General features: G+C 36.5%; 1 protein-coding gene and 1 pseudogene across 1 annotated transcript in view; both read right to left on the bottom strand.

Annotated features, from left to right (window-relative positions):
- abs (ATP-dependent RNA helicase abstrakt) overlaps positions 1–1515 on the bottom strand; it is a 45304-nt gene extending 43789 nt beyond the window's left edge. Inside the window, exon 1 of the mRNA XM_068365173.1 lies at positions 1339–1515. Within this exon, the coding sequence (XP_068221274.1) occupies positions 1339–1359 (21 nt within the window). The 5' untranslated portion in view covers positions 1360–1515. The remainder of the gene's footprint in view (positions 1–1338) is intronic.
- Positions 1516–3955: 2440 nt separating this feature from the next.
- LOC137633138 (monocarboxylate transporter 13-like) lies at positions 3956–15226 on the bottom strand (annotated as a pseudogene).
- Between the last annotated feature and the right edge of the window lie 478 nt (positions 15227–15704).

Genomic DNA, 15704 nt, shown 5'->3' on the forward strand with positions numbered 1-15704 from the left:
CCCTGGGTGAGGACACGGCTTTTAGCATAGGTTAGGTGGTTTTTTTAAGTTAGCTTCTCCCGTCGTACTCGTAGGTAAGGAAACTGTTGTGTAAGGGGGGGGGGGGGGTCCCGGGGGGGCGAGGCCCCCCTGGTTAAGGATACGGCTTTTAGCATAGGTTAGGTGGGTTTTTTAAGTTAGCTTCTCCCGCCAAAATCGTTTTTAGAATGACGGCCACAGTTCAGAATATTCCCGTTATCTACGGGATCTGGCCGTCACCCTACAAAGGCTCCTAACTTTCTAATCTTAAAGGATTTTACTGTCATGATACTTTACTTGGCCAATCGATTTCATTGTAGTGTATTACAGGGCAATGTAACCTGGGAAAACAACTACTTTTTCTTATAGAAAAAAATTACGCTCTCTTCGAAAATGACACTCGTTCCCGTCGCAAATGAATAGTTTCAGAAATATATATACATCTATATCCACCGGTAATGGGGGACCCCCAGTGGGAACTCGGGGTTTTGGGTGGGAAAAACATACTGGGGAATCGATATATAAACGTAAAACAAGCCTTTTCTTCTCTATACATTACCTTCTTGAAATTATAATAATCGGAGGAAAATACAAAACAGTATACAGTATCTGGATAAACTTTGGAGGCGCCGTTGCAAAGATTGTGTCATGAAAAAATACAGTAACCAGTACTGCCAACGTCCGATGTAGATCAAATGTTATTTTGTGACCTTTCATACTACTAGGCTAGGTTAGGTGGGTTTGTTAGGTTCTTTGCCCTTTTTGTACTTTTTATATATTGAGTAAAACTTATATGGAGAAATTATTTAAAATACGTATGGAAATATCTATCATTACTGTCGTTAGTAATGTCAGCGTGCTGCTGGTAACTCTGTGTACCATACGTCAACGTTGGTAACACTGTGTATTATTGGTAACGTTGCTAATGTTATCGTTCGCAGTACATTCGTAAGAGAAGTGACACCGTGCAACTAATTGGTTGATCTGTTTGTTTCCGATTGAAATGAACATCAAATTCGGTTAATTCACGTTATTTACTATAGGAAAACATATATATTCTGTTCGAAATCTCACCCTGTAATACAATACAAAATTACCGGCCAATCTCCCACCTTCACAGTTCCCTTACAATAACCTACAGGCTGCAATCACTACATAGACTATGACAGCCTAACCACAACCCATATCTGAAGGCCCCTTATCCTAACCTGAGGACAAAGTATACATCTCAGCAAAGGCCAAAATGTTATCTTGGCTACATTCCCCTACAGAAAATTGGATTGGACATCGAAAGTATGATTTCAAATGTTAGCTACTTACTTTTATGGGTTGAGCACTCATGCTTATCCTGTGTTTGCTAAGAACGGTACAATTTTTCACAAACTTACAACCAAATACGCATTAACATTTAGTTAAGTGCGTCTTGTACTTTACTTTACAGTTACTGTATCAATGGCAACGACCTGGCAACAATTAAGTCTTAATTCTCAAACGTTCGTGATCAAAACAACATAAAAAGCGGCGTTTACATCTTCTTCTCTCCTCCCTGGTTCTTGAAATCTCACTCAAAAACATTCTTGATGGGTATTATTATTATTATTATTATTATTATTATTATTATCATTATTATTATTATTATTATTATTATTATTATTATTATCATTATTATTATTATTATTATTATTATTATTATTATTATTATTATTATTATTATTATTATTATTATTATTATTATTATTATTGTTGTTGTTGATGTTATTATCATTATTATTTGCTAAGCTACAACCCTAGTTGGAAAAGCAGGATGCTATAAGCCCTGGGGCTCCAACAGAGAAAATAGCCAAGTAAGGAAAGGAAACAAGGAAAAATAAAATATTTTAAGAAGAGTAACATCATTGAAAAAAATATCTCCTGTATAAACTATATAAACTTTAACAAAAACAAGAGGAAGATAAATTAGATAGAATAGTATGCCCGGGTGTACCCTCAAGCAGGAGAACTCTAACCCAAGACAGTGGAAGACCATGGTACAGGGGCTATGGCACTACCCAAGACTAGAGAACAATGGTTTGATTTTGGAGTGTCCTTCTCCTAGAAGAGCTGCTTACCATAGCTAGAGAGACTCTTCTACCCTTACCAAGAGGAAAGTAGCCACTGAACAATTACAGTACAGTAACCCCTTGGGTGAAGAAGAATTATTTGGTAATCTCAGTGTTGTCAGGTGTGAGGGCAGAGGAGAATATGTAAAGAATAGGCCAGAATATTCGGTTTATGTGTAAGCAAAGGGAAAATGAACCGTAACCAGAGAGAAGGGTCTAATGTAGTACTGTCTGGCCAGTCAAAAGATGCCATAACTTTAGTGGTAGCATCTCAACGGGTGGCTGGTGCCCTGGTTAATCTACCACATTATCCTTTTAAGATTGGTGAACAGCAGAAATACCTCACATTGTTCTACTCTATAATCTCTTCAGATTCTATACCGTAACTCTTTGTCTATCCCATGGCTGTTCTGTAGATTCGTCTGATTTTTTCTTAGGGCCCGGCCAGACCAAGCGCGGCTAGCGGCGAGGTTAGCGGCAAGAGGTTCCCGCGGCAAATTGAAACCTTAGGTATCTTATGTAGGTCAAGGCCAATAGAATTTACTCTATTGGCCACCTACATAAGATACCTAAGGTTTCAATTAGCCGCGGGAACCTCTTGCCGCTAGCCTCGCTTGGTCTGGCCGAGCCCTTAGATATCTAAAAGAAAAAAGCTAACCTCACCGCTAGCCACGCTTGGTCTGGCCGAGCCCTTAGATATCTAAAAGAAAAAAAGCTAACCTCGCCGCTAGCCACGCTTGGTCTGGCCGAGCCCTTAGATGTCTACGCTAGCCACGCTTGGTCTGGCCGAGCCCTTAGATATCTAAAAGAAAAAAAGCTAACCTCGCCGCTAGCCACGCTTGGTCTGGCCGAGCCCTTAGATGTCTACGCTAGCCACGCTTGGTCTGGCCGAGCCCTTAGATATCTAAAAAAAAAAAAAAATCCTTGAACCCTTGGCCGATCTTTATTACTTTTGATAGGTTTCCCTCTTATGATGGGTTCCTCTTCTACACACTTGTATATGCATGTTAGATTGTATTTTCTACGTATGTTCTCCAGGGGCACGCATTACTTCTAGCCTTATTTTAGTTTTATATTTCATCATCAGTGCTTATCCTTATTTTTACTATGGTTACATCGAATATACAAGACTTTGGCTAAAAGGCAAAGCATTTAATGATTTTCAGCCATTTTGGGCGTTTTTATACATTGTAGTTTTGAGTAGAGAATCCCTTTACAATATTATCTACTTTTTAGGGTCAAATACGGCGTTATACCAGCAAATTGACCTTTTTAGTGATGGAAAACTACTTTAGATTTTAACGTTATTTTTCCTTTCAGAGTGACAATGTGACAATGGTAGCCTATCGCTATCAAGTTCTCGTTCTGCTTCTAAATCTAATTGCAGGGTCATTGCTTAAGAGTATATGGATGAGGCCATTTTTTATGACTCATCGTATCTATAATAATAAATTCGAATCACATTCAGTGTTCCTGGTTATAGACAACGCCTAAGATAGATGAAAATAAGAAGAAGAAACATTATGAACAGCTTAAAGTTACCAAGACAAAATAAGGTTGAAATAAAAAAGATATGAACTAGATATCAGAACTGCAGAAAAATGGCAAAGACAGTGAGAACGAATTAATGAAAGTTATTTCAATTTAATGTAGATATATGTATGAAGAGAGAATCAATATTGTTCCATCTTTAACTCTTAATTCTTTGGAATTTCTCTGCAAGTTTTTTTGCTTTCCTCGACGGCTGCAATATAATATCAAATTTTTATTTTGAATAATACTTATATATTAGACCGCACTAACCAGCATCTTATACAGCAGTGATTCGAAGACCCTCTTCTTCATAGCTTTTGGAAATTAATCAAGAGAAAAATGTATTCATTTATTAAAAGTATAAATTCATCTTTATTGCCAAAGTTGAGATTCCTGAAATATAATAAAAGTTTAGGCGTCTATTGAAGTGCTACATAGATGCACAGAGTCGTGTTTCTTTTTAGTTAAATGCGCAGCGAGGTTAAAAACTGCGGCAGTTGCAGTGGTCCCCGTACAAAGTACCATTACTGGGTTATATGAATCCGTCATATCTACTAATAATCCAGCAACAGGTGGACCAGCTAAGGCTCCAGCCCCTGTCACAAGCAGCAGATACCCTAATACTCTTGCCACGCTGACACCAGTACTAAACTGAGACGGTAGTAATGCATAAAGTACGCTCTGCAATCCACATGCAATGCCAAAACCAACCATGGCACTTATCAATTGCAATCCTGTGTTGGCTAGTGCAGCTAAAGCCACTGTCACCGCCAGTAAGAGCTGAATGCCGCTGAACAGAATGAGCGGGGGCAGCCCACGTCCCATGATAGCTCCTGCAAGTAACCTTCCAAGTAGATCTCCTGCTCCACTTCCCGCTAAGGCTTGAGAAAAGGACGAAGATAGCCCTTTCCATTTCGTCCAGTCTAAGAAAATAGCATAAACTGTAGTAGTGGCCATAAACTTAAAAAACAAGAGGCCTCTATGAGCCAGAATTTAGGAGACTTCAAAAGCTCTTTCACAGTGTTGTTCTCTTCAGTTTCCCTTGGATTACTGACATCTACAGAATTCCTTCTTATGCAAGGAATCCTAAGGATTTCAATAGCCTTACAAGTTTGTTATGTGAGTTGTCATTTAGGCAGGATTCATTTGAAAATAGTGACTTCACAATAGGCGTTTCGTGCGATAATTCTTTATCCTTCCTCTGCACGCTAGCAATGACCATGTCGCTATTACAATTTCCCTTTGTTTAGATGAAAGTTCGTCTCTATTATTACACCATCATTCCAAACTTTCCTTAGTAAGCAGTCCATGGATGTCGGCGCTGTGTTCTGTAGACGCTCCGAGTGGTTTCTTCAAATTCTTATAAATAGTAGCACCAAACACACAAAAATTGAGTGACAGGCCAGCGCAGAAAAGCATGGCACCCCTCCATCCAAAGTGTGATACAATGTTTTCCATTTGGGGACCAAGTAAGAACACCCCACATCCAGAGCCAGACATCGCTAGGCCTACTACAAGAGCGTGGTGGCGATTCCAGAACCTCGCCAGTCCAACAATCCAGCCAGAGAAGTTGAGACTTGTTCCAACAGCTGGAAAATGTAAAATGGCAGGATTGTCTAAACGAGTACAGTATGGTATAGAATAAAACATGCTATTTTTTTTAATAAATCCCATTATTGCGTTAAAAAAAAACATTACTATTAAACAGGCGAATAGTTTAAAACATGCCAACTTTTCTCTTAAAAATCAGATTTGTGTAAAAGATAAAAGCCCATTGCCATAAAATATGAAATGTTCAGTTATCCACATTTATGAATTGCTCAGAGAATACATCATATGAATGTTCAGCTTACCATTAATGAATCCATATGTGATGAATACAATATTTAAACTGGGGGCAAATGCCGTTAAAAAGTAACCGAGTCCGGCCAAGAAGCCACCAAGAACCACAGCGCTTCGAGGTCCCCAGCGTACGATCACAAATCCTGCGAGTGGACCAGAGAACATGTGGACGGCGCTATTGGTAGAGTAAACCCAGCCTGTTTTGGCTCTCGATTCTTCGAAAACCTGAAGAAACTCTACGAAGAAGACGCTAAATGAGTAGAACATTCCTGAAAGAAAAATAAAAGAAATTTTAGTATTAAATAACAATATTATTTTTTACTTTTTTTATTTACTATTGAGTATGTCTTCTTTTTCTTCTAACACAGTAGTGTTACCCAAGGTCTATAGAACTTGGTGTTACCGTCATTGCTTCTATGCAACACCCTTTTTGGTTCTTAATACCATGACTGCCACTCTTTTAATTTTAACAATAATTCTCCTGGTTTTATATCCATTAGCAGTCTTATTTATTCGACTTTTCCGGCCTCCAGATTTCACTATACTCTAAAAAGGCTTTTACTTTAAGGGTTGTTTTTCTGGTCCTATTCAACAGGGGAGCACTGCTCTCGACAGGACCTCTACAGTCATTTTATCATGTTCGTTCGAAAGAATTCAACATTTCACACCACATATTGCTCGATTATTGTCAAATCCACACTATCGAAAAACTCACAGAACAAGAAAGTCTCCAGTTTCCTCTTGAAAGCCGTAATATCTTCAGCCTTTCGGATGTCAAGTGGGAGCTTTATTGTATAGTCTCGGGGCCGCACATTTAAAGGCTCTAGAGCCTACAGTAGACATATATCTAGGTTCAATAATTTGAATCCATTTGTAACTATTCTCGTGTCAACATAAGTTGTTGGCTGTACAATATGCAGCAATTCTTTTGGCTATTTTAGACGTCCACTTCTGATAACTTAATGGGTTATTGTACATATTTTAAACTCAATTCTCGCTTTAATAGGAAGCCATAAAATCAATTAGTATATGAGTGATCCAATCTCGAGGTGGGACACCTTTTATCAGTCTTGCTCCTCTGTTTATAATGTTTTGTAATTTCTTAAGTAGCCCTTTTGGTAAATTGTAGTAGATGGAGCTGCAGTAGTCAATCCTGGTACTAACTCAGTTCATCACAAGTTTCTTTACAGGATGATCATCAAGGCACTTCTTTATAAAAGCAATGTTTCTAAGATGATAACCAGCAGTTTTTACTACATTATTTATTTCCGGACTTCGCTCAGACCATCTCTGTGAGAATTTCCAGATGCGTTTCAGGTTTTCTGGAAATAATAATTTAAAACTGGAAAAACTAAACATCTGCATATGATTTTCCAAGTTGATTAGCAAACTTTAAAAAAAATCGTCTCAAGATGATGGAGCTCCTACTACAACTTGAAACTATACGTGGAATTCCCTTAGATTTAAATCAAGGTCAGCTTAGTCACTAATAGTTTACAATTTCCGTAATTAATCTCAGGTTTTTCCACATCGAATAAATACTAAAGTCGTTGAATGAACAAACACCTCTACTTCCAGTTTTTCTATTTCTTCAAAAATGTAAGGAATTGAATTTAAAGGATATATAAGCTGCCAGTTTTTAGATGCCCTAAGGTTTACTACACGGTACCTATACTTTACTTTAACGGCTGCTTTTTTGGTCCTATACAGCAGGAGAATCTTACTCTCTACAGGACCTCCACAGCTATTTTATCATGTGCATTCCAAGGCATTCAGCATTTCGCACCGCATATTGCTCGTTTATTGTCAAATCCACATTATCGAATCACTTAGAGAACAAGAAAGTCTTCAGTTTCCTCTTGAAAGCCTTAATATCGTCAGTCTTTCGGATATCTAGTAGGAGCTTTAATATAGTCTCGACTCTCGGGGCCGCATATTCAAAGGCTCTAGAACCTACAGTAGACATATATATCTAGGTTCCAATAATTTGTAACCATCTGTTAACTATTCTCGTGTCAACACAAGTTGTTGGCTGTACAATATGTAGCAATTCTCTTAGATATTTTGGACGTCTGGTTCAGATAACTTGATGGGTTATTGTACATATTTTAAACTCGACTCTCGCTTTAATCGGCAGCCAGTGCAAATCAATTAGTATGGGAGTGATCCTTTCTCGGGGTGGGACACTTTTTATCAGTCTTGTTCCTCTGTTTATGATGTGTAATTTCTTAAGTTGGACTTTTGGTAAATTGTAGTAGATAGAGTTACAGTAGTCAATTCTGATAATAATACAGTTTATCACAACTTTCTTTACAGAATGTTCATGCTCCACAATTAAATAGAAAGACTAAATATTAAGAGAGAGAGAGAGAGAGAGAGAGAGAGAGAGAGAGCGAGAGAGAGAGAGAGAGAGAGAGCGAGAGAGAGAGAGAGAGAGAGAGAGAGAGAGGCTTGACAATTGTATGGCAAGTAACTAAGTATTAGAGAGAGAGAGAGAGAGAGAGAGAGAGAGAGAGGCTTGACAATTGTATGGCAAGTAACTAAGTATTAAAATTTTAGGGGAGAGAGAGAGAGAGAGAGAGGCTTGACAATTGTATGGCAAGTAACTAAGTATTAGAGAGAGAGAGAGAGAGAGAGAGAGAGAGAGGCTTGACAATTGTATGGCAAGTAACTAAGTATTAGAGAGAGAGAGAGAGGGAGAGAGAGGCTTGACAATTGTATGGCAAGTAACTAAGTATTAGAGAGAGAGAGAGAGAGAGAGAGAGAGAGAGAGGCTTGACAATTGTATGGCAAGTAACTAGGTATTAAAATTTTAGGAGAGAGAGAGAGAGAGAGAGAGGAGAGAGAGAGAGAGGCTTGACAATTGTATATGAGAGAGAAAGAGGCTTGACAATTGTATATGAGAGAGAGAGAGAGAGAGAGAGAGAGAGAGAGAATCACCTTCAATTTGTAGCATTACCTGATGATACTAAGAACTGCAGGAACCCAGCTGCGAACACAACCCAGGCCCATCCTCCATCGACGTCCGGGCTCTTCTTGAGGTTCGGTCCCTCCCCTGGAGGAGCGTCATTTTGCGAGGTACCATTGGATACCCTGGCTTCCCTTTTCGGTGGTTAGAATGCTTCTGAGAAGACCTGGAATAATGCTCGTTTAGCAAGCTTTAGTTACAGGGTTGTGTATAGGGGAGAATTCATTTAACACGTTTTGAATGTGAAATTAGTATTTTGTTTTTATCTTTCATGTAAATCGACAGTATTGTTGTCAAATATTTCAAATATATTATTAACATCTTTCAACACGGTGCTAGAAGGGACACGAACTACCATTCTCTTCCTCTTGTTTTGTTAAAGTTTTTATAGTTTATATAGGAAATATTCATTTTAATGTTGTTACTGTTCTTAAAATATTATATTTTTCCTTGTTTCCTTTCCTCACTGGGCTATTTTCCCTGTAGGGGCCCCTGGGCTTATAGCATCCTGCTTTTCCAACTAGGGTTGTAGCTTAGCAAATAATAATAATACTAATAATGATGTAAAAAGAAAAAATTAACAAGAACCTCTTGGTTCCGATTCTGGTTCAGATGTGAGGCATTGCCTTTGCAACGGCTCTTGAGAAAGTAACATAACACTGGCTATAATTTCCTGAGAAATACACTGCGCAAGTATTACATAAACTTTTAAGGATGCGTCGTAAGCTACGGATGAAGTTATGTAATGACTAATATAGTTCCATTAAGGTGATCAGCACCTGATTGTCTGTGCAACTATTACGTAAGCTAATGCAGCTCTATATCTGGACACATTATTAATATTATTATTATTATTATTATTATTATTATTATTATTATTAGCAGTACCAGCTGAACTCGGTTGAGTCCCTTGATAGGCTGGGAGGAACGTAGAGAGTAGAGGTCCCCTTTTTGTTTTTGTTTCTTTGTTGATGTCGGCTACCCCCCAAAATTGGAGGAAGTGCCTTGGTATATGTATGTATGTATGTATTATTATTATTATTAATTGCTAAGCTACAACCCTAGTTGGAGAGCAGGATGCTATAAGCCCAGGTGCTCCAACAGGGAAGATAGCCCAGTGAGGAAAGGAAACAAGTAAAAATAAAATATTAAGAACAGTAAAAACATTAAAATAAATATTTCCTATATAAACTATAAAAACTTTAACAAAACAAGTGGCAGAGAAATTAGATAGAAATGTGTGCCTGAGTGTACCCTCAAGCAAGAGAACTCTAACCCAAGACAGTGGAAGACCATGGTACAGAGGCTATGGCACTACCCAAGACTAGAGAACAATGGTTTGATTTTGGAGTGTCCTTCTCCTAGAAGAGCTGCTTACCATATCTAAAGAGTCTCTTCAACCCTTACCAAGAAGAAAATGGCCACTGAACAATTACAGTGCTGTAGTTAACCCCTTGGGTGAAGAAGAATTGTTTGGTAATATCAGTGGTGTCTAGTGTATGAGGACACAGGAGAATCTGTAAAGAATATGCCAGACTATTCGGTGTATGTGTAGGCAAAGGGAAGGAACCGTAACCAGAGAGAAGGATCAACTGTAGTAATGTTTGACCAGTCAAAGGACCCCATAACTCTCTGGCGGTATTATCTCAACGGACGGCAGAAATTTTTATTAACTTGTCTACTTATAAAATTCCTGTAATTCAGAATCATAGTAGTCAAAAATAAGAATTTGATTTATTAAAGAAAAAATATACAAGAAATTTGTTAAATAGGAAAAATAGGAATGAAATGAACTCGGAAGAATACAGTAGAAACTATATCGAAGCAAAGGAAGCATCACAGAAGTATGAAAAAAATTACTGTTACAATTTATGAAGTAAACATAAGAAAATAAGTTAAGACCCCCAAGGAAGTATGGAAGCTATGGATAAACTAAGGAAATGAGGCAAAAGAGAGCTAAACAAACAAGTGTCAGAATAGCCTACACTATTAAAAATTAGCCGTAAAAAACGATAAAAAAAACTGGAATAAATGTTGCTAGGCATTTGCCGTTTTAGACAACGGATATATTGACGTTAAGGAGTGATATTACAGTCTCCACCCCGTAAAAGGTAAGAGAGTTGGGTAAATACAACGGTACGACTGAGAACCTTTTTGAAAACCCGTATTGCATCCGTAAGTGAATTCGTCAATTATAAAACCTTTAGGCTTAGAAAAAATAAATTTGCTGGGAACATAAATTATGAAAAGTGAATATTTCTACATCCCACAATTAAAGAAATATTTATTCTTACGAAGAATTTCCGATTGAAATTATGTTTTTTTTTTTTTTTTTTTTTTTTTTTTTTTTTTTTTTTTTTTTTTAACAGTGTACGATGATAATGGTAATGCATAGAATAAACAAACCGGCGAGAAAGCTTTGAAAATTAATTGAAAAGTATTCATGAAAACGAAAATTACATCGAAAATAAGTGGCTGAGAAAAACAAATACAAAGAAGAAAAAATATATGAAAGAAAAACAAAGATAATAATATGAGCAACAACTTAAAGATCATCTAGCTATTTGCCAAAGAGGAATCGTAGCGAAGGTTGGAAACAATTAAAAAAGCTATTGAACAACAAGTAAAGAAATGAAAATCAAAACAGCAACTCGTCCTGATTATTATTATAATTATTATTATTATTATTATTATTATTATTATTATTATTATTATTATTATTATTATTATTATTATCATTATTATTATTACTTGCTAAGCTACAACCCTAGTTGGAAAAGTAGCATGCTGTAAGCCCAGGGGCTCCAACAGGAAAACAATGAGGAAAGGAAAAAGGGAAAAATAAAATATTTTAAGAAGAGTAACATCATTAAAATAAATATCTCCTATATAAACTTTAACAAAACAAGACAAGAGAACAATGGTTTGATTTTGGAGTGTCCTTCTCCTAGAAGAGCTGCTTACCATAGCTAAAGAGTCTCTTCTACCCTTACCAAGAGGAAAGTGGCCACTGAACAATTACAGTACAGTAACCCCTTGGGTGAAGAAGAATTGTTTGGTAATCTCAGTGTTGTCAGGTGTATGAGGACAGAGGAGAATATGTAAAGAATAGACCAGAAATTAGGTTTATTTGTAAGCAAAGGGAAAATGAACCATAACCAGAGAGAAGGATCTAATGTAGTACTGTCTGGCCAGTCAAAAGATGTCATAACTCTCTAGTGGTAGTATCTCAACGGGTGGACTGAAACAGAAATGTATAAAGAAACTATAATCTAAAGAAACACTGAAGATAGTTACTGTTTTCCACATATAAACAACAAAAGAAAGACAAGATGAAAGCAAGTGAAATTGGACAAGATATAATACTAACCTAATACCATAAGTACATTAATTCAGCCTCATTATCTAGCTGATTGTAACTTGAGAAACAGAGAGTCGTATGGATTGCTTAGAGTATGTCTCTAGACGGGCACCTCTTAAGAATCTATTTGGGAAAAATGACAACAGCCACGATTGTATTAGTTGAATTAGATTCTTCCCATGCTTGCCTAATCATGCTCTAGCACAGGAGGTGGCCAACCTATGGCGCATGCGCCAACAGTGGCGCATTACACGATTACAAGTGGCGCACTATACCCAAGAGATAATAAAAAAAATACATGCCTGCTCATAAAGATTAAGTAATACTGATTTCCAGAATAAAAAAAGTTAAAGGGGACCGTCCGCTATGTCCTGCATTTAACAATGCAAATTTATTGTCAATATCTATCTATCTATCTATTTATCTATCTATCTATCCATCTATATATATATATATATATATACATATATATAATATATATATATATATATATATTATATATATATGTGTGTGTGTGTGTGTGTGTGTACAGACTAGCACATTCAAAAAACGCCCTTATAATTCCAACCACGACTTAAATAAAAGCTCCTTGCTCTCTCTCTCTCTCTCTCTCTCTCTCTCTCTCTCTCTAAATGTTTAAACTAAATTAAATCGCTCTACCCAAGAGCAAATGGAGTGTCCCCTGATGGACTAAATAATATTTGAGACATCCAAAATCTTTATAACTCCTTGTACCTCTCTCTCTCTCTCTCTCTCTCTCTCTCTCTCTCTCTCATAAAGCCAGTACAAACCAAATTCCTTTGTGAGGCAAGTGTACAGTACACGCCAAATAACTGTTATAAACTCTCTCTCTCTCTCTCTCTCTCTCTCTCTCTCTCTCTCTCTTATTCTTCTTTACAATTTTACCTTGTCAATGTGGTAGAAAAATACGCATTGTATCCTTGACGATATACTGAATATGATTTATGACATTAAAATTCACCTATAAGAAATAACAGTAAAAATAAAGGTGTCTGGTATCAGTTCTAGATTCATCTGAATAGATACTCACTAGAACGTCAGCCGAGCAATCCCAAATCCCAACTGTTGTGGTCAACCACAACAGTGACCTCCCCAGTAAGCAGCTTTACTTATGGTCCCGGGCTGGGATCAATCTGCTGCCATGCGAATGCTAGGCAATCACGTTACCACTGTTCTATAAAGTGACCCTGATTGTTCTGTGGCTCATTTTATCATATAATGTAGATATTGTTCCTTTTTAAAGATAAAGAATTCTTGAATTCTTCAAGATAAATAAGTCTTTAACTTTTAGCAAGATAAAACAATATTAACTTTTGCAATATGAGAATCCATTAGCTTTAACAATAAAAAAAAAAATTGCGAGACAAAAATCATTAACATTTGGAAGATATAAAAAATATCGTTAACTTTTGCATGACTGAATTAAATCATCATTTTTTTACCAGAGGAAAAATACTAACTTGTGAAAAAAAAAAAAATTCCCATGAAAAAAATTATGACTTGCAACATGAAAATTTTGACTTTTGTAAAATAAGGAATCCAATAACTTTAGAAGATTAAAAGATCATTAACTTTTGAAAAATTGAGAACGCATTAACTTTTGTCAACTGAAAAAGTAATTAGCTGTTTTGCACATCTTAGTCATTTACCAAACATTCTTTTTGATAATCGAGTTTCTATATCATGGTTCTTAAATGTCTGGTTTCCTTTCCTCACTGGGCTATTTTCCCTGTTGGGGCCCCTGGGCTTGTAGCATCCTGCTTTTTCAACTAGGGTTGTGGCTTAGCATTTAATAATAATAATAATAATAATAATAATAATAATAATAATAATAAAATAATAATAATAATAAAAATAATAATAATAATAATAATAATAATAATAATATGACCTTTATAACGGACGAAGGTTATTAATTGAAGTCAACTGTGGCATGTAAAGGAATATGTTGGACGAGTTATCTAAAATTAAAATAACCTTCTGATAAGAAATCCTTATCTCTCTCTCTCTCTCTCTCTCTCTCTCTCTCTCTCTCTCTCTCTCGGTACAGCTTTGCAATCCATAGAATCTTGATTTGTCTTTTCCTATAACTAAAAGTTTGTCAAAGCATTATAAACTTTTACACACCACGGGAAAAAATCAAATTAATAGATAGATAAACGAATTTTTTTTTTTAATTAAATATTTGTTAATATTTCCCAATACAATCAAACAAGATTCGTAGATTCGTGGAAATATTGAAGTCTTGGATGTTCCCTTCGATGTGACTTCGCTTTAATGAACACTGATGATTTCAACTTTACCACATATATGGATTCTGCCACGTATATTAGCTATTAGAAACTGCTACAACACATTGTATAACACTCAAGAAGAAGAAAAAGAAGAAGAAGAAGAAGAAGAAAAGGGGAGGAGGAAGAAGAAGTAAAGAGGAGGAGGAGGAAGAAGAAGAAGAAGAAGAAGAAAAGAGGAGGAAGAAGAAGAAGAAGAAGAAAAAGAAGAAAAGAGGAGGAGGAAGAAGAAGAAGAAGAAGAAAAGAGGAGGAAGAAGAAGAAGAAGAGGAAGAAGAAGAAAACGAAAGAGGAAGAAGAAGAAGAAGAAGAAAAGAGGAGAAGGAAGAAGAAAAGAGGAGGAGGAGAAGAAGAAGAAGAGGAGAAGAAGAAGAAGAAAAGAGGAAGAAGAAGAAGAAAAGAGGAAGAAGAAGAAGAAGAAGAAGAAGAAAAGAGGGGGAGGAAGAAGAAGAAGAAGAAGAAAAGAGGAGGAAGAAGAAGAAGAAGAGGAAGAAGAAGAAGAAGAAAAGAGGAAGAAGAAGAAGAAAAAAGGAGGAGGAAGAAGAAGAAAAGAGAAGAAGAAGAAGAAGAAGAAGAAGAAAAGAGGAAGAAGAAGAAGGTGACGTAACACGAAAACTAGGCCATCACAATATAGCGGATGTCCTTATTCAATTGTTTACAGATGTGCCGTGAGAACAACATACACACTTTTGACAAGATGACGTGTAACTTATTAAACGGACTCTTATATAAGTCTTCCTAACATTGCTTTTTATGTTAGTTGCCACTCGCGACTATCACATGGCAAATGAGTGAAATTATTATTATTATTATTATTATTATTATTATTATTATTATTACTAGCCAAGCTACAACCCTAGTTGGAAAAGCAAGATGCTATAAGCCCAATGGCTGCAACAGAGAAAAATAGCCCAGTGAGGAAAGGAAACAAGGAAATATATAAATGATGAGAATAAATTAACAATATATCATTCTAAGAACAGTAACAGCGTCAAAACAGATATAGTCTCATTTCTGTTAGAACCAACTTTTGCAAAATCACACTTTACCCATTGTTTTACTGGTCACAGCTTGTACAGTTGGCTTCAGTCATTCTGGTGTGCCAGAATTAACAAAGCCAACCTTTCATTTATTTATTTCCTTATTTCCTTTCCTCACTGGGCTATTTTTCCCTGTTGGAGCCCCTGGGCTTATAGCATCTTGCTTTTCCAACTAGGGTTGTAGCTTGGATTGTAATAATAATAATAACAATAATATTAGATATCACAATCAATATATGACAAGATGTTGAATATTGATATAAAAGCAAATTTCAACGAAAAGATCGTGACATATTTGGCGGAGAAAATTAAAGCTCTAAGGCCTTGTCCACACTACCGGGCAGTCCCCGACGGGCAAACAGTGATACCAGGCCACAATAGTTAGTGAAAATGAGGGTTGATGACGTCAAAGCGGGAAAACTAAAGGCAGGGATCTGGCAACACTTTATGATGCCAGATCCCTGTCTGTGGTTTTCCCGCTTCTGACGTAATTAACCCTCAATCTTACTAACTATTGTGGTCTGGTATCAC

This window comes from Palaemon carinicauda, chromosome 42, assembly GCF_036898095.1.
Source record: "Palaemon carinicauda isolate YSFRI2023 chromosome 42, ASM3689809v2, whole genome shotgun sequence".
NCBI lineage: Eukaryota > Metazoa > Arthropoda > Malacostraca > Decapoda > Palaemonidae > Palaemon > Palaemon carinicauda.